Genomic DNA, 20606 nt, shown 5'->3' on the forward strand with positions numbered 1-20606 from the left:
GATTCTTGCTGACTTGGAGGATCTTGCTGTAATACGTCGATCGATTACGGCGATGGAAACAAAATTCTCTGAGTTAGCTACAAGATTGACTGATGTTGAAAAACGTATCAATTTTCTGGAATCTTTGGAGAGGGAATTAACCGCTAATCCACCCGCGACCAAAGTTGATCTGGAACATCTCCTTGAAAAGCTCGAAGATCTTGAGAATAGAAACCACAGGAATACATTCGAATTGTTGGAATTCCTGAGCATGAGGAGGGCAGAGATATGGTGAAATTCCTAGACGAGTTTTTCCCGAGTCTGCTCGACATAACAGGCCACAAGCTGGAAATCGAGCAAGCTCACAGAGTCCCGGCTCAGAGATCTGCTGAGGGAGACATGCCCAGATCGATTCTGGCCAGATTTCTGAGATCATCCGATAAAGATCTTGTGTTGCGCCAGGCGAGGAGCAAAGGGAAGCTTTCTTGGAAGAACCATAATATTTTCTTGTTCCCGGACTTTGCGAGTTCGACAAGAGAGAAACGCGATCAGTTCAAGGAATATAAGAAACCCTTACATCAGAAGAAGATCTTGTTCGCTTTGATGTTTCCTGCCAAACTGAGAATAGAAACGAAGGTCGGTCGCAAAGTATTCACATGTCCAAACCAGGCAATATCTTTTATAGAATCAATGACTGAGTAAACCATTGGATGTTTCTCATGTGAGTGGGCCTAACTCGCTGTACTAACTCTTGAGGAAGCTGGGCGACATTTTAGGATTTTTGCGTTGGCTCCGCCATGCGGCTAGAGCTTGTTTTGTGAATAACACTTTCCTTAAAGAAACTTTTGCATTCAAGTTCCTGGACAGATTGAGAGTGGACACTATGGATGACCGCAAAATATCTACATTTTCACACAAAGGATGTCTTTTATAAAGCTGACGGATTGTGTAAGTCATGGTATATACTTTTATGCAGCCTCTGAGTGAATTGACTCGATCATCCGGGGAACCGGGATGCCGGTTTTGTTCTTTTTATATTGGTTCCGCCTAGCGGCTGGAGCTTGTTCTGTTGAATAACATTCCTTTGGAACAGCTGTTGATTCTTCTGTTCGTTCTTCGTGCTTACTCCTCCTACTGGCTGTGGTTTGTTTTGTTGAGTTTTTTTTTTTTTTACGAGACATTGGAAAGATTACGTCATCCGTTGAACTCATAACAGCCGGCTCACTGAACATTCGTTTGTCTGTCCGAGGAATCTGATCGGTTTTATATCAGCTGGACTTTGTTTTGTGGACGATCACATCTTTGAGACAGTTCTGTGAATGAATATACACATTCTTTGTGTTCATTCTTCCTATCGACTGGGTTTATTTCACAAAGTATTTTCTGCTATGTAATTGAGCAATCCGATGGCAAAGTTGTCGTGTGGACTCGTGGGCGTTCATGGACCTTTTCAGTTTAGAGGGATTGTCGCCGGTTGGCGCTGTCGTGCATGGGGTTAATGCGCACGTTTTTCTTTTTTTCTGTTTGTTTTGTTCAGGGGGATGTTCGGGGTTTGATTGTTTCACTAATGGGGAATGTGGTCTTCATAATTTTGTTTTTGGCACACAATTTATTTTTTCTATTATATCAATATGTCAGTTGTTAATATAAGTGTACTATCTCTCTCCACATGGAATGTGAATGGGTTGGGGCACCCCATAAAAAGAAGGAAGGTTATTACTTTTCTTAAACGTAACAAATATGATATAGTGTTTCTTCAAGAAACACATCTATCCCTGCAGGAAGCTGAAAAATTTGGGAAGATATGGGGTGGACATGTTTTCTTTAGTACTGGCACAAGTAAGAGTAAGGGAGTCATTTTATTGGTAAATAAACATCCATAATTCAAATGTCTCAAACAGATTAAAGATAAATTAGGAAGAGTGATTATTGTTTTAGCTGAAATTCAAGGGCAAAGGTTGATTTTGGCTAATATTTACGCACCTAACGCTGATGATCAGGGCTTTTTTATAGATTTGAAGGGATGTTGCAAACCGCTGGCACCCCTCATGATATAATATTGGGAGGAGACTTTAATCTTTTGATGGACTCAATCCTTGATCATAGTGAAGCAAAAGTGTGTAAGCCCCCTAGAGCAACACTGACACTTCACAGGATGTGTAAAAATCTTGGTCTTTCAGATATTTGGAGACTTTTGAACCCACCTGGTAGGGACTATACATTTTTTTCATCAGTCCATAAGATTTATTCTAGAATAGATTTTTTTTTTTGATATCCAAATCCCTCATTTCATCTGTTGTTGATTGCTCAGTTGGAAACATTTTAGTCTCGGATCACGCCCTGGTGAGTTTAGAGGTGATGCCACATATAGAGAAAAAGAAATCATATAGTTGGCACCTTAATGTATCCCTTCTGCAAAATCCGGATTTCCAACAAATGTTAAAGACTGAAATCAATGTTTATATGGAGACCAACTGGTCCTCAGTATCCTCTGTAGGCGTTGCTTGGGAGACACTTAAAGCGGTTCTTAGGGGCCGGATCATACAGTATGCCTCATTCATCAAAAAATCCAAAGCACGAGAACTTGTGAAGTTGGAAGGAAATATTAAAAGTGCTGAGGCAGAGCTGAAGCTCCGTATGTCAGCTGATGGCCTCAGAGAATTGACCCGATTGAAATATAGATATAATACTATTTTGTCGCAGAAAGTGGAGTTTTGGTTATTCAGGGCAAGACAGTCATACTTTGAATCAGGTGACAAAGCAGGGAAGCTTTTGGCTAGATATATAAAGCAGAGAGAGTCTTTTTCTACCATTCCCTCAGTGAAATCTGCCGGTGGTGATATATTTACCTCAGCCATTGATATTAATAATGCCTTTAAAGAGTTCTATATTGATCTTTTTAGTTCCATGTCTTCGTCTACTGATGAAGATATTAGAAACTTTGTGGAACCATTAGATCTTCCTCAACTGACGATTGAGCAAAAAAAACTCTCTTGATTCTGAGGTAACCTTGGAAGAGCTTGACGAGGTAATTAAGTCCCTACCTACTAGCAAGGCTCCGGGGCCAGATGGTTTTGCCGCAGAACTTTTTAGATCCTATGCTACAGAACTGGCTCCACTTTTGTTAGAAGTTTAAACTTTAAAATTAAAGAACGGAAAACTTCCTCCAACCATGACACAAGCCCAGATCAGTCTGATTCTTAAAAAGGACAAAGATCCAAACGAGTGTAAAAGTTACCATCCAATTTCCCTGATCCAAGTAGATGTAAAAATATTGTCAAAAATTTTGGCTAATCGATTAAGTAAAGTTATGACATCACTTATACATATAGATCAGGTGGGGTTTATTCAGGGTCGCAGCTCTTCTGATAACATCAGGCATCTCATCAATATCATGTGGTCAGTAGCGAATGATCAATCTCCAATCGCTGCCATCTCACTTGATGCCGAAAAGGCGTTTGATATGGTAGAATGGGATTATCTTTTTAAGATTTTGGAAATATACGGGTTCGGGAGTACATTTATTGGTTGGATTAAGTTACTTTATAGATACCCTGTAGCAGCGGTACAAACAAATGGATTAATTCCAGATTATTTTACTTTGAATAGGGGCACTCAGCAGGGTTGCCCTCTTTCCCCATTATTGTTCTGTCTTGCCCTGGAACCATTAGCAGCCGCGATAAGAAAGGAGGATTTTCCAGGGGTGGTGGCAGGAGGTGTGCCACATAAGCTTCTGCTTTATGCAGATGATATTTTATTATTCGTCTCTGACCCCACTAGATCTTTGCCTTGCCTCCACAGAACTATTAATTCCTTTTCCAAGTTCTCAGGATACAAAGTCAATTGGGCTAAATCCGAAGCTTTGGCTCTGACAGTGTACTGTCCAGTAACGGCCTTCCAGCCAGGCGCCTTCCAGTGGCCCAAACAGGGCATTAAGTATTTGGGAATTGTATATTATTATGTGTGTGTATGTATGTATGTATGTGTATATATATGTATATGTATTTATGTTTGTATATGTATGTATGTATATGACCACAGGGTTGTTTTTTTAGAGGGGGCGGGGTCGGGGAGGGGGGTTGTGGGGTTTAAATGTTGATTTTTTATATATATATATATATATATATATATATATATATATATATATATATATATATGTGTGTGTGTGTGTGTGTGTGTGTGTGTGTGTGTGTGTGTGTGTGTGTATTTACATTTCATTGTAAACAATTTTAAATAAAAAAAGAAAAGAAAAAGGCTGTGGGGCCACGGAACACTAGACACTGACCTAGGACACAGTGACGAGACGTATATGTAAATTTTGGGACAATCTGACCTTTCTGAGAGCCATCCAATTTAATGGAATAAGTTGTGTGTGGCACCCATTCCTGTGTCACAACCAGAGGTCCGACGGGCCCTAAACTTCACGTGCTGGCAGACTGGGGAGCCCCAAATGTCATCAAGAGGACAAGTCTCTAGATCAAAGATAAAGTTTTTGGTGTACCTATGCAAGAATCTCTCACACTTTTGCTCTCATAGATAGACACAGCTTCTTTCATGAAACAAGTTATAGGAAGTGCCTCCTCAGTTATCTAGCTGAACTGCTCAAGTAAACCACTTGTTTGACATCCAGACTGCTCAAATGGACGTATTTATTGAACTTACTGTTAATAACAGTAAAACGGTCTGTCCATGGACAGCCTATCTGGGGACTGTCAAATAAGTTGTACATGGGATCATCCCTCATGACTCAGTGAAAATACACTTAAATGCGGTGCAAAGATGTTGGGGCTTTGAATACTTCATCGTTAGGCCCTCACAAACAACATATTGAAATTCCAAATTCAAAAGAATTTGGCAAGTACTTAAAAAAAACACAAAAAAGTATTCCTGAAAAATAACTGTCACATGTGGTTCACAAGCAGCCAATTAAGCACTTTACGAGGTCGTACAGACTTCAAAACTGGCTGTGGGCCCCCTGAGGAGATATAGATTTCAAATTTGAGTTATTTGGACCTTTTGTAATGCTATACACGAAAACCTTATGGAAATGAATGGAATAAGCTGCATGTGGGACGCGCTACCATTGTAGGGCTTTACTGGTTGTTTAGATCAGTGTTACTATCAGAAACAATTAATAATTATTTCTTTAGTTATTAATTAATATTTAAATTAATTAATTGAAGCTAACTCATTAAAACCTCATATGGGGCTCCAGTAAATGTAGTGTGCTATGTTAGGAGCAAGTTTGTTTATTAGCAATAATTAATAATTATCAAAGATAATTATTAATTATTAAAATCAATAGGACATTGATGAGAATCAATGTTAGCTTTTTTTTAATCCTTTAAATCAACAATTATCAAAGATAATCGTTAATTGTTAACATCGATGAAACATTAATTAAAATTAACACTAGCTTATTGATCATTCAAATTCAACAATCATCAATTATCAAAAATCAACAGAATATTAATAAGGATTAACATTGACGGGGCACCACCCTGGAATCAGGGACTAATAACCAGATAGTAAAACAGTCTCAATATTAGATTGTTTTCTTAGGAAAATCGACATCCGAAGAATATCGATTTTCCGGAAAAAAAAAAACAATGAATGAAGGCTTGAATCCAAGCACTGACATCCTGTCAGCATGACACAGGCGTATGCAAAACAAACCAAAACACTTCTCTTTGTAATAAAACAAAGTTTATTTATGCATTAATATAAATTAATAATTAATACAATGCCGTCAATAAACTTCCGACTTACAACTACAAACTAAACAGTGATATGATTAGATATGGAAATCAAAATAATCTGATAACACATGAAGGTGTGTGTGTGTGTGTGTGGTTAGTACGAGAGAGAGAGAGAGAGAATTAAGTGACGGCCCTAAAGCCGATCGTGGGAGAGAAAGCAGCTGTTTATCGCTCAGAGACGCGGTGGACGGCTCGTAAAAGTCCCGCGTTCTTTGACTCTTAATGGATCAAAACAGTTTGCCGGTCTCACCTGCGATGGTGAAAATGCACAACAGTCCAATTTGGTTGGACCACAATACAGCAAAACAATTCATGATAATTAATACCCTGAGTATTAATAATGAGCGGACATGGCGGTCCATAAACTGTACAAGCAAAAACCTTGAAACACAAGAATAACACACTATAATATTCTATCTCTGCCCAGACGTAAACCTCTTACTTGAATCGCATGAGGATGCAGAATGTGTGTTCATCCGTCCTTTAAATCCGACCCGGTTCCTTGAGGCTCGTGTGATGACGGGAGGCCGTTTCCTCGCTCTGTTGGCGGGCACGGCTGTTGATTCTCGGCGGGCTGGCGGAGAACTCAGAAGTGTTGACTTGATTGAAGATGGAAGAGAAATCTTTAATCTCTTCACTTCTGCAGGCAAACGGATGAAGATGCGGATTGCTCGGCGGTCTCCTTCGGATCCGTTAGAGTGTTCGGTTGAACACAGAGTAATCTCAACTTGTCCAGCAAGATGGAGATTGTATGGCCACAGTTTCAAGTCGGACGTTACTTCCTTGTGCCATGAGGTTGCACCTGAGAGCAGCGATGAGCTACGTCTATACTCGGCGAACAAAGTTGCTGGAAGCAAATCCCGGAAGAATTTCAGAGGTATTTCTACTCTTGATGATGTCATGGTTTGAGGGACGTTCTGTTGTGTGCCTCATCCAATAGAAGTTGAGAGTTCGATCCTTTAGTGAGCAAGGCTTCATGGGATTTGTAGTCTGTTTTGGACTCCCTTTGTTTGATTTTGGCGTGATTTTTATCAGTATAATTTACAACTTGGAATGTGGGGGCTTGAGTTAGGTTTTTACGACTGTGTTAGGCCTGCCTTTGTCTTCTATCTGAATACATGAGGCCCAACACCATCTCACACTCAGAGGTCCTACGGACCCCAACTATGACACGGTGTTGCGTCTTGTGCCCCTTAACGACATACTAAAAGAACCGAGACCTAGGATGACATTTTTATTTTCTTTCATTGTTTTCTCTGTCTGCCATACAAGCCTATGAGACAGGCTGTCTGGGAGGCCCAGAAAGCAATGGTACATCCATTCTAGGCTATTAGGCTTAGCCAGCATCTAAAGCCTTCTCCCTCGGGGGCCTGATTCGGGGGCCAAAAATTTAAACCGAACATTTAGTTGATCAGACCTTCGGGGGGTTCGCAAAAGGTGTCCATGGAATGCCTTAAAGATCAATAGAATAGATTGCACGTGGGACATGCCCTGGGGTCATGCCCAGGGGGTCCTATAGACCCCAAATTTGACCCAGTGGCACCTCGAAGGCCCCTTTAAGACATACTGAGGAGGCTAGCACTTTTGGTGAAGTTTTTGTAGAACATCAAAAAAACGCACTTACAGGGCACTAGACAGCCACAGCGGGCACCCACCGGTTGGTCTGGGGCAAAAATGAGTGAAAAAAGCACACAAAAATGGAAGCTCCAAAAATGACCAGTTATGCACCTATAGCACCTCTGTGGGACACTTGGGCACTGCCTGGCATGAACTGCGGCGACGGTGGCCATCTGGTCATGCAAAAATGTTATTTTGTAGGTAAGTGGTCAAATAGGCATTCTGTGGAGGTGAGGAAGACTATTGATGAAGACTAGTAGGTTAGGGGACAATTAGGGGGTCCGTGGACTGGAGGAAGACTACTGATGAAGATGTGTTGACTAGTAGGTAAGGTGGATGATATAGTAGCTCTGTGGATGTTTAGAATGGGACCTTAAAACAAGTGGTCAATAGGCGGTCCGTGGGCAAGCCCCCACGTACCCATCCTAGAGAGATGGTGCCCTTAGAGGTGTCCACGCAGTGACTTTGTGGGTCTAGACCCGCCTAAGCATGGGTAAGGGTAAACCTTAATTTGCTCATCCAGTTAAGTGGCGAGTGGGCGTCCACGAAAGGGGTATGATCCATTGTCCCAACTATGAGTCCAATGGCAACTTATTTGAATTGGAAAATTTCCATGAACCACCTAATGTCCCTTACCTCCTTTCAGGGAAGCAAGGCAACATCAATAACCAAGATGTTCTGTTTTGGATTTTTGGAACATTAACTCAACTGAGTTTGGATTTATGATGGTGATCTGGGTCTTGATTAAACAATTATCTGTTCCTGTGATGCACTAGCATGTTCAAATTACAAACACCTGACTAGGAATCGGTGATTCAATAAAGAATTCACTGTAACACACATTGTATTAGAAAATTTAAAAACCTTTATTTGTCAACTTGAATAATGTTCATTTTTTAAACATTTTTTGTACTTTGCACTGAGTTATCAATACAAGGCAAATGAACCAGAGGTCAGTGGCTTGTGATTTCACCCCTGCAGGCAGACCGTTCATGTTTCAGCTGTGAGTGCTGAAGCAATTCTGAAATCATACACAACAGTGTTATGTGGTTATAATTAAGATCAGGAATGTGCTCTGCTGAGGAATCTAGATCGAACTGATTGGTTACTCTCGCAAGACTTTCTTTCATGGACTGCTTTATTCAGCAGAACTCTAGGCTGATTTGTGATCAGCTCACACTAGACTCGCTGAAGACTCCCTCTGCTCACATCACACATTGCTTTTAACTGCAGTGTATATACATTTTAAAGCAGTGGTGTGCAATACTGAGTCAATTCAGATGAACAGACTTCAACATATCAAGGACCAAATTTTGTCATCTGAAAAGGTAAGATTATTTATCAATGTTTCTAAATCTGTCAATATTTTTACCACCTGATCAGGTCACTGAAGGACCTCTTTTGGGTTTAAATCATTGGGCTAATGTTTTCCTAACTGTTTTCATCCTAGTACTTTCAATGTCCAAATCTTAGACAAAAATAGTAGTATTTATACGCTATAATATATAACAATCTACTATATAATATACCGTTTTTTGAAGTTTGAGTACTGCAGAAGTACCATGGTACCAGTATAGCAGTCTGTGCATAACTAGTCTACCAGTCTTAAATTCATTTTGGAGTGAGCTACACTTCCGGTCAAAAGTTTTGAAACACTTGACTGAAATGTTTCTTATGATCTTAAAAATCTTTTGATCTGAAGGCGTATGCTTAAATGTTTGAAATTAGTTTTGTAGACAAAAATATAATTGTGCCACCATATTAATTTATTTCATTATAAAACTAAAATTTAATTAAAAAAAAAAAAAGTTTTTGAAATTGATGTCTTGGACCAAATAATAAAGAAAAGCAGCCACTAAGTGCCCAGCATATAGATGGGAACTCCTTCAATACTGTTTAAAAAGCATCCCAGGGTGATACCTCAAGAAGCTGGTTGAGAAAATGTCAAGAGTACATGTCCGCAAATTCTAGGCAAAGGGTGACTACTTTGAAGATGCTAAAATATAACACAGTTTTGATTTATTTTGGATTTTGTTTAGTCACAACATAATTCCCATAGTTCCATTTATGTTATTCCATAGTTTTGATGACTTTACTATTATTCTAAAATGTGAAGAAAAAAAAATATAATAAAGGATAAGTGTTTCAAAACTTTTGACCGGTAGTGTATATTTGGAGTCTGCTACAATAAAAAGTAAAAAAAAAAAAAAATGGTTTATAAGATAGGACAGTTTTGTGGAAGGCGATTCATTTTACGACCTTACACAATAATTTACGTGGTATCCACAAATGGTGACTGACTGTCGGAAAACCCTGAAAGCAATTGAATGGTTTCAGGGCCTTTATATGACTGGCTGGTACAGATTGCGAGGTTGCACCTCATCCTTTAATAAGAGAATCTCTAGCTGTTCTTGGAAACTAAAAAAGTTGGAAATTGTGTGAAATTTGCTTTAGCCGCTGGTCTTAGTTACATCAACAAAGATGTACTGTCCTTCTCTGTTTAGAGCATGGACCTCTTTTTCAAATGTGAGATGGAATAAATTAAAAAGGCACAAGGTGGGTCTCTTCATTAATGGTGTATGCACCATCTGGATTTTTCAAAAGTGCTTATAGTCAACAGCAGCTTAATAAAGTGTATTTTATTAATGATATCATCCTCTACTGTAGTACATGAACATGGCTGGTACTCTGCTGAGCCCCCTTACGACACATGTGCTGAATACAGCGAAAGGAGTTCCTGGAGCCAACATGACCATCAGCCTTCATCGCCTGGATCCGGTCTCATCGCTGTGGATCCTTATCACTACAGGGTAAACAAGCGAAGTGTAGATTCTGATAATTCCACTGATTCATTTACATTTTTGGGATATTTCCAGTACCGATACCACATATTAAAATGAGGTACCAATTTTGAAGTACAATAATTATTCTGTTCAACTATAGAAACACCAAAAATCTGTCAAGGTCATAATTCACTGTATTTATTCTAGGATAACTAATGTTGATGGACGTTGTCCAGACTTAATCACAAAAGAAAGCTTTATTGCTGGTGTGTATAAAATGAAATTTGAGACTGGAAAGTACTGGGATGCCTTGGGTGAGATGTGCTTCTATCCATATGTAGAGGTATGAGAAAAATAAACAACATACTTTCTATTTTCAGAAAATAACTAGAGGTAATACTTTTTTATTATTATTATTAATATTTATTTATTTTAACTGGTCTTCTGCTCTAGATTTTTAGCCCATCTTGTGATGCTCTGCAGTCATTTTGAATGGTTGTCTTATAAGTATGGGATGACTGTATATTTGTTTGCTTTCAGGTTGTCTTCAGCATCACTGATCCGTCGCAGAAGTATCACGTTCCTCTGCTTCTGAGCCGCTTCTCTTACAGTACATACAGAGGGAGTTAGATGTATATTTCATGTATCTTTCTTTAAATATGTACAAGTATACATACTGTATATGTCTGAACCTATATTAAACAAACAGTGCAGGATATGCCAGGACCGTTTTAACATCTGTACATCAGTAATACATTTTTGGTCACTGCAGAAACAATCCGTTGGATTTGATTGCATAAAAAATATACAATTCTGAAACTAGCATCACATCAATGAAATAAAAACCTATAAAAGTGAGGACACCCAGATGTATTTTTCATTTGAATTATAAGTTTATGTAAAGTAAAGAATTGATCAAAACATCAGCCATTCTATTACCACGTGGTTATCCACCATTGTGGAATGCAATGACTTTTATTGGTAATAGTTTGTAAATCATGTCTGACCAGGGAACTCACATAAGAAAGATTTCACCATAGCGACTTTCTGCCTGCATCATGAAAAAATCACAATCATTTCATTCTCACTTCAATTCAGAGGATTCCATCACAGGCTCTGAAGTCTTTGGATATTACTGCATTTAACCACAATTTTTTAAATTATACAGTATTTATAAATGTATACATTTAGTTACATGAAACTATCATATAAATATTTTAGACCTCCTAACCCAATCCTCAACCCTTAACCGAACCACTTTTCAACATATGAATTTACAGTCGCAATCATTTTAGTTACATTATACTATAAAATAGATATTTCTGAGCACCTAACCCCACCCCTACAACTAAACCCAACCAATTTTCAGCAGTATAATAGACATAAGCAGATAAAGTACAGTCACAATAAGTTATCCCAAAAAAGCATTATAAAAGTGTTCTAGTCTTGAGTATCCGACTCATGCTGCATGAAGCCACATGTTAGCTCCACATGAGGAACAGTGAAACATAAGGGTTTAATCGTTCTATGTGAAGGCAGTCACATCTCTTTCAAAACTATACATCCAAACATTTGCATGACACAAATGGTTACAAGACAGGCGCGGGCCAATGGCATTTAACATCACAGACATCAAAGCTGTTGTAATGCTTCTGGAGAAGTCAATGTTTGCATGTTAAATTGAGTGCTGATCATTGAATAAAGACTTGAATTTGGGTCTGTTCCTCACACAAAAATCACATGACCCAGAATACAGTGCACAAATAAAGGATTTACTAACAAAATGAAAAGTAAATGATAAAGCAGTGAGTAAATGACAACATCATTAAAAAATGTAGCCAGGCAGGGCCTGGGTAGCTCAGCGAGTATTGACGCTGACTACCACCCCTGGAGTCAGGAGTTCAAATCCAGGGTGTGCTGAGTGACTCCAGCCATTCTCTGTTGGCCTGTCTCATCAACAAGGTATTTCCGTCCGCAGAACTGCTGCTCACTGGATATTTTTTGTTTTTGGTACCATTCAGTGTTACTTCTAGAGACTATTGTGCATGAAAATCCCAGGAGATCAGCAGTTACAGAAATACTCAAACTAGCCCTTCTGGCACCAACAATCATCCATGCGATAATCTAATCAGCCAATCGTGTGGCAGCAGTGCAGTGCATAAAATCATGAAGATACGGGTCAGGAGCTTCAGTTAATGTTCACATCAACCATTAGAATGGGGAAAAAAGTGATCTCAGTGATTTGGACAGTGGCATGATTGTCGGTGCCAGATGGGCTGGTTTGAGTATTTTTGTAACTGCTGATCTCCTAGGATTTTCACGCACAACTGTCTCTACAATTTACTCCGAATGGTGCCAAAAACTAAAAACATCCAGTGAGCAGCAGTTCTGTGAATGGAAATGCCTTGTTGATGAGAAAGGTCAACAGAGAATGGCCAGAGTCGTTCGAATTGACAAAGTCTATGGTAACTCAGATAACCGCTCTGTTAAATTGCAGGTTGGCGCTGTTTTGGCAGCATGAGGGGAAACTACACAATATTAGGCAGGTGGTTTTAATGTTGTGGCTGATAAGTATATATACCGTGTGTGTGTGTGTGTATATATATATATATATATATATATATATATACTGTATATATATACACACACAGTGCATTGCAGCTTGCTGTGTATGGGGCTGCGTAGCCTCAGACCGGTCAGAGTGCCTATGCTCCACCGCCAAAAGCACCTACAATGGGAACGTGAGCATCAGAACTGGACCATGGAGCAATGGAAGAAGGTGGCCTGGTCTGATGAATCACGTTTTCTTTTAGATCACGTGGACGGCCAGGTGCGTGTGCATAGTTTACTTGGGGAAGAGATGTCAGCAGGTTGCACTATGGGAAGAAGGCAGGCCAGAGGAGGCAGTGTGATGCTCTAGGCAATGTTCTGCTGGGAAACCTTGGGTCCTGGCATTCATGGGTCCTTTGACATGTACCAACTACCTAAAGACTGTTGCAGACCACGTACACCCCTTCATGGCAGCGTTATTCCCTGATGGCAGTGGCTTCTTTCAGCAGGATAATGCGCCCTGCCACACTGCAAAAATTGTTCAGGAATGGTTTGAGGAACATGACAAAGAGTTCAAGGTGTTGACTTGGCCTCCAAATTCCCTAGATCTCAATCCGACTGAGCATCTATGGAATGTGCTGGACCAACATTTGCGATCCATGGAGGCCCCAGCTCGCAACTTACAGGGCCTAAAGGATCTGCTGCTAACATCTTGGTGCCAGATACCACAGGACACCTTCAGGGTCAGAGCTGTTTTGGCGGCACGAGGGGGACCTACACGATATTAAGCAGGTGGTTTTAATGTTGTGGCTGATTGGTGTGTGTGTGTGTGTATATATATATATATATATATATATATATATATATATATATACATTGGAAAACATTGCCTGGTCTTGACAAATCTGGATTTCTGCTGAGTTACACAAATGGTTGGCCCACTGCGGCATCAGTTTTTTGTTCTTGGCTGTTGTAGCCCATCCGCCTGAATGTTCAACATCTTGTGCATTCTGAGATGCTATTCCGCTCACTACAATTGTACAGAGGGGTCAGCCTTTCTGTCAGCTCAAACCAGTCTGACCATTCTCCATTGACCTCTGTTATCAATGTTGGGCCTCATGTATTCAGATAGAAGACAAAGGCAGGCCTAACAGTCATAAAAAACATTCCTCAAGCCCCCTCCTTCTAAGTCATAAATCTTACTGATAAAATCGCGCCAAAATCAAACAAAGGGAGTCCTAAACAGACTACAGATCCATGAAGCCTTGCCCACTAAAGGATCGAGCACTCAACTCCTATTGGATGAGGCACACAACAGAACGTCCCTCGAACATGACATCATCCGGACTTCAAATAATTCTGAAAATGCTTCCAAAGTTGCTTCCGGCTACTTCGTTCACCGAATACGGACGTAGCTTTTTGCTGCTCTCCGGTGTAACCTCGTGGCATAAGGAAGTAATGTCCGACTTGAAACTGTAGCCATACAATCTCCATCTCGCTGGACGAGTTGAGATTACTCTGTGTTCAACCAAACACTCTAACGGATCTGAAGGAGACCGCCGAGCAATTCGCATCTTCATCCATTGGCCTACAGAAGTGAAGAGATTAAAGATTTCTCTTCCATCTTCAATCAAGTCGACATTTCTGAGTTCTCCGCCAGCCCGCCGAGAATCAACAGCCGTACCGCCCTCTGAGAATCAACAGCCGTACCGCCCTCTGAGAATCAACAGCCGTACTGGCCGCCGACAGTGCGAGGAAACGGCTCTCGTCATCACACGAGCCTCAAGAAACCGGGTCAGAGTTAAAGGACGGAGGAAAACACATTCTACCTGTGTCCTCATGCGATTCAAGTAAGAGGTTACGTCTGGGCAGAGATAGAATATTATAGCGTGTTATTCTTGTGTTTCAAGGTTTTTGCTTGTACAGTTTATGGACCGCCATGTCCGCTCATTATTAATACTCAGGGTATTAATTATCACGAATTTGTTTTGCTGTATTGTGGTCCAACCAGATTGGACTGTTGTGCATTTTCGCCATCTCGGGTGAGACAGCAACTGAGTTCATCCATTAAAGAGTCAAATAACAAGGGACTTTTACGAGCCCCGCTCGTAAAACCGCATCTCTGAGTGATGAACGCGGCTGCTTTATCTCCAGCTATCGCAAAATCAGCTTTCGGGCTGTCAGTTAATAATCTCTCTCTCTCTCTCTCTCTCTCTCTCACTAACCACACTGACACACACACACTGATACACACACATCTTATGTGTTATAGAATTCTTTTTATTTCCATATCTAATCATATCACTGTTTAGTTTGTAGTTGTAAGTCGGAAGTTTATTGACTGCATTGTATTAATTATTAATTATTACTGCATAAATAAACTTTGTTTATATTACAAAGAGAAGTGTTGTGGTTTGTTTTGCATACGCCTGTGTCGTGCTGACGGGATGTCAGTGCTCGGATTCAAACCTTCATTCATTGTTTTTTGTCCGGAAAATCGATATTTTTCGGATGCCGATTTTCCTAAGAAAACAATCTAATATTGAGACTGTTTTAATATTCGGTTATTAGTCCCTGATTTCAGGGTGGTGCCCCGTCAATGTTAATCCTTATTAATATTCTATTGATTTTTGATAATTGATAATTATCTTTGATTGAATTAGAATGATCAATAAGCTAGTGTTAATTTTAATGTTTCATCGATGTTAACAATTGATAAGTGTTGATTTTAAAGGATTAAAAAAAAAGCTAACATTGATTCTCATCAATGTTCTATTGATTTTAATAATTAATAATTATCTTTGATAATTATTAATTATTGCTAATAACCAAACTTGCTCCTAAACGTAGCACACTACATTTACTGGAGTCCTATATGAGGTTTTAATGAGTTAGATCCAATTAATTAATTTAAATATTGATTAATAACTACAGAAATAATTATTAATTATTTCTGATAGTAACACTGATCTAAACAACCAGTAAAGCCCTACATCAACAAGGCGATTTCGTACACAGAACTGCCGCTCATTGTTTTTTTTTGTTTTTTTTTCACACTATGAAAATCCCAGGAGATCAGCAGTTACAGAAATACTCAAACCAGCCCGTCTGGCACCAACAATCATGCCACAGTCTAAATCACTGAGATCACATTTTTTCCCGTTGTGATGGTTGATGTGAACATTAACTGAAGCTCCTAACCCATATCTGCATGATTTTATACATTACACTGCTACCACACGATTGGCTGATTAGATAATCACATGACTAAGTAAATGTATAGGTGTAACTACAATAATAAAGTGGCCGGTGAGTTTATATACAGTATATATACTGTATAGTATAGTTAAAACGTCATATTGACTAAATTAACATTCTTTTGCTAACATACAGTTGTGTTCATCTAGATTTTTAGTGAAAAGTGCTGATCAATATTATGTATTCTGAAATAGATTCAGCTTTCACTTTTCAACTTGCTGTTCACTTTTCAACTTGCTGTTTATATTCTGCAATGTGCTAAAGTGATGTGAAGTCCTGAAAAGAGTATAAGCACTGATTAAACAGTTACATTTGACAGAATATATAATTCTTGCTGGATCTTTGTACCATTCATATGCTCTTTCATCCTTGATTCTGGACAGTGGAAATAGTGCTTGTCAAAGGATTATACCACACATTCTCATTGATAATTTTGAAAGTTTCGAAAGACTAATTGCATGTTACTTTGAATAAAAGTGTCTGGTAATTTACTAAATGTGTCACGGCATGATTAATTGCATTTACGTTTTAATGTCTTGTTAATATAATTAATCACATTAAATTCATGTGTTAAATCAGCAGCTCTAATGATAACTGATTATATGAAATACTTTCATCTCATGTAAGCACCGATAGTGGACTAAAAACACAATCAGTTCCTTATCTGTCACTCACTCGACGTTGTGTCGATGTAGTGACACTAGGGGTCACTCTTGGGAGCCCCAAACACCTCTGCTTTTATGAAAAAAGGTCAATGGGAATTGGTGAGTGGAATTTGCATGCCACTTCCCCAGACATACGGGTATAAAAGGAGCTGGTATGCAACCACTCATTCAGATTTTCTCTTCGGAGCCGAGCGGTTGTATTCAGTGCACTGAATTCAATTCCCTCCAAAGAGACACCTCAAAACTGCTGGATTTACAGTGCATTTCAGCAGCTTCTCCCCCTCTGCACCCGTGGAGTTTAGAGAATGCCCCTGGGCGCTTCGGCAGAGCAAAAGAGTATATTTTCATTCACAAAAAGAGCGGCACACACGGAACGTCTTTTTAAAGATGCCTTTCCATTTGTGTGTTATTCTTGGTTGCGGTCGTTATCTCTCCGTTTCCGACGGCCATGATCGCTGTCTTACATGTCTGGGCACTGCCCACACGGAGACATCGTTCGTGGATGAGTCATGTCCTCATTGCGAGAACATGACCATGGCAACGATGCGGTTGCGGCTTGCGGCTTGCTTGCCCGGTCCTTCTACCTACAGGTTTGATGTCGCGTCAATTAGCACTGGGGCGATTTGGGGACATCAGTGGGACCACCCCTGTGTGCCCAGCTGGGGCACAAACACGCCCACATGGGATTGGTTCCGGTGGACTACGGGGACGAGATTCCTCCTCCCCCCTCCTCGGCCAATCTTATGGTGGGCGGCAGGAGCCAGGTAAGTTCTTCGATGTTCCTGGACTCAGCATGGCCACGGGGCTAGATGTGGTACCTCAAGCTCCGCCCCGCCACGAGGCCCCACCGCCGGTACGTCCGATGTGATCATTCCCTTGGTCCCCCTCGCCCGGAGTTTGGGCACGTGGCTTGCTTTCCAACCCGTCGCGATGGCTGACCCGGACCGTCCGACTTGGCTACGCAATTCAGTTCACCAGTTGCCCGCCAGGTTCAGCGGCGTCCGCTTCACCTCGGTGAAGGGCGGGAACGCCGCTACCTTGCGTGCACAAGGGCGCGATAGAGCCTGTCCCTCCAGCCGAGATGAAGAAAGGGTTCTACAGCCCTTACTACATCGTACCGAAGAATGGCGGTGGGTTGTGACCAATCCTGGACTTGCGAATACCGAACCGGGCTTTGCACAGACTCCCATTCAAGATGCTGATGAAAACGCATTCTAGCGAGCGTCCGGCATCTAGATTGGTTCGCGGCGGTAGACCTGAAGGTCGCGTACTTCCACGTCTCGGTCTTACCTTGACACAGACCCTTCCTGCGGTTTGCCTTCGAAGGTCAGTCGTACCAGTACAAGATCCTCCCCTTTGGCCTGTCCTTGTCCGCTCGCGTCTTCACGAAGGTCGTAGAGGCAGCCCTTGCCCCGCAAAGGGAAGTGGGAGTCCGCATCCCCAACTATCTTGATGACTGGCTAATCCTAGCTCACTCTCGAGAGTTGCTGTGCACACACAGGGACCTCGTGCTCCGGCACCTCAGCCGACTGGGGCTTCGTGTCAACTAAGACGAATCTTAAGAATGGCTTGTGGCGAGGGGCTATTTGCACATGAAAGTACGTGTCTTTACGATCGATTGACATGAACCAGTCCAGCGTACAGACGTGAATCAAATCTGAGTAACTGAGTAACCATTTACATTTATACATTTTTAGATTATGTGCCTCTTTTTTAGATGGCACCACAATGGACTTTCATCCACCGATCACAAGCTTCTGGAGGGCACATAAAGTAGTAAGTGTACCCACCATCCTTCTTGGCAGCCAAAAAAATAACAACTGTAGAAGCCTTTCTGTGCATTGCACACTGGTACTTGCTCAGTTGCCTCTTTAGCGTGGAGTAAGTGTATAATCAGTGCATCCCACATGTTGTGGTGGAGGACAGAACACCATTTAAGCGAAGCAGCCACCTCGCAAACTCTAGACTATCCTCAATACCCAGCTGAATACCCCCCGGAGGCAGCGCCACACATCTAAGTAGCGGGCTAGTGAGCACAGGGTTTTGTGTGTGACCGCAGGTGCCACAACGCCGCCCACCAATGAGTTGGTTAAAGCTGGTTTGTTTATTGGGCCTTTAATTGGAACGTGGCAAAATTTTGTCACACTGCCAACAACAGTACAAACAGTCACAATACTGGGAATATGTGCTTGATCCAGGCATACATCAGCAGGTAGTGCGAGAGGTTTTAGTTCCCGCTTCATGGTCCTCAGACCAACATGAACACTTGCTCCACCCAGAAGAAAGTTTTCTGTAGGAACGAGTGCTAGAGAGCAAAATTTCTGCATTTTGGCCACGGCTGCTGGGTCCTCATCGCCAACTTAGTTTCTACCTTCTGGGGGGCAGTGTTGACACAGTTTTTGTTTTAGACCTTTGAAAATGTCCTTTAAAATTAGTCAATATTTTGTCATGTAAAATTCATAAATTTTAGTCAGTTTTACTCTGACTGCAATGGCATAACACTTTAGTCAATGAAAATAATATCTTTAAGTTAATGATAATGTGCAAAATCACAAAAATGTGGTTCAAACTATAACTGACCAAAAGTTAATCAAATATTCTAACATTTAGAAAAAAATGTATTAACTTTTTCTTAATTTAAACACATATCAATCATAAAAGAAAGACTACATATAAAATACTGTACAACTGCCTTGTTGTAAAAACCTGAGCTCTTTAAATAATAGCACAGGCCTATCATGAATATACAGTGTTAGCTACTCTTTAGGAGTTTGCCTACTATATACTGGATTTTTATGCTTTAGAGACTGTTATTAATTTTCCGTATTTTGCCAGTTTCTGATATTACATTGTGTGTTTTTATGGAAACAGCATATTCACAACGCAAGTTTCGTAATGCAAGTTATGCATATTATGATTAGCACATGATTTAGTCGAAAAAACAAATGTGCCTGGGGCCGGTTGCACCAGCAATACGCAAGTTACAACTTAGCCTAGTTGTGGTGTAAATGGGCACTAAGTCACAATTTACGCACTACTAAATATTTATGTGTTGCACCATTAAACGTATGTAGGACACAACCCTATGTATAAACTAAATATTTACGGAAGCTTCTGACCAGGAGTAACGGATGGATAAAAAAGCAGACTGATATTTTATGACATCAGTGAGCTCATGTTTTGCGTGACAGGCATCAATCATTTTGACATAAAGTATGATGTTGACATTTACACTCATTTACATTTACCAGAGAGAAAAAAAACTTTTAAGTGGAAACCGATCAAACAGTGCGGTTTAGACATATTTAAAAAAAAACTGTAAAATACTTTCCCACTCCCCATTCTCCAAATCTCTTTCCCATAACCTCTTAAGAGCTGTTAAGGCCATGTCACCAAGACTCTGAATCAACAAGGAATAATATACTGGCACTTCATGCCCCTTTCCATAGGCTGTGAGCATCATACAGAAGGTGTCTGCAGCTTTAGGGGGCTGCGTACTACTACCAGAATTAGTACAAAGTAGATGGCGCAACTGTAAATACCTGAAAAATTGAGACCTAGAAATTCAAAATTGCTGTGTCATATTTTCAAATGATCTCAAATCTCTGTTTTCATAAAGGTATCAAAGTGTAGCAACACCCCTCTCTATCAAGGGGGACTTGTTAATACACAATTTGGGTTCAGCCATATGCTTGAGGAAACATTTAGGTAAGTGTCAAAATTGAACATGCAGGAAACCTTTGTACATACTGAATGTAAGTGTGAAATAATAGGATGCAGTTTTACTTCTCCAGGCAATTTGATAGAAAGATGTTGTCAGTGGTGAGATTGGGGCAATGACCACTTGTTCAGTGTTGTACCAAGCAGGGGTTCTCTCAGGTGGAAGAGGCCAATGGGCCAGGTGTCTGAGAATAAAAGTATAGTAATAAAACTAACTTTTGGGGAGGCCTAATCTTCCTTTGTCAATTGGTCTATGTAACTTACTGAAATGTAAC

The 20606-nt window shown here is 40.5% G+C and overlaps 1 protein-coding gene across 2 annotated transcripts; it reads left to right on the top strand.

The window, feature by feature from the left end:
• The first annotated feature begins 8328 nt into the window (after nt 1-8328).
• uraha (urate (5-hydroxyiso-) hydrolase a) lies at nt 8329-10996 on the top strand. 2 transcript variants are annotated; one of them, XM_051657349.1, is made up of 5 exons: nt 8329-8683; nt 9860-9911; nt 10023-10165; nt 10346-10481; nt 10679-10996. In XM_051657349.1, the coding sequence occupies exons 3-5, from the start codon at nt 10026-10028 to the stop codon at nt 10766-10768; spliced, it is 366 nt and encodes a 121-aa protein (XP_051513309.1). In that variant the 5' UTR covers nt 8329-8683; nt 9860-9911; nt 10023-10025; the 3' UTR covers nt 10769-10996. The 2 variants fall into 2 exon arrangements, with proteins under 2 accessions (XP_051513309.1, XP_051513308.1); XM_051657348.1 differs by lacking the exon at nt 9860-9911.
• The last annotated feature ends 9610 nt before the right edge of the window (nt 10997-20606 follow it).

This window comes from Myxocyprinus asiaticus, chromosome 26 (genome assembly GCF_019703515.2).
Source record: "Myxocyprinus asiaticus isolate MX2 ecotype Aquarium Trade chromosome 26, UBuf_Myxa_2, whole genome shotgun sequence".
Classification (NCBI taxonomy): domain Eukaryota; kingdom Metazoa; phylum Chordata; class Actinopteri; order Cypriniformes; family Catostomidae; genus Myxocyprinus; species Myxocyprinus asiaticus.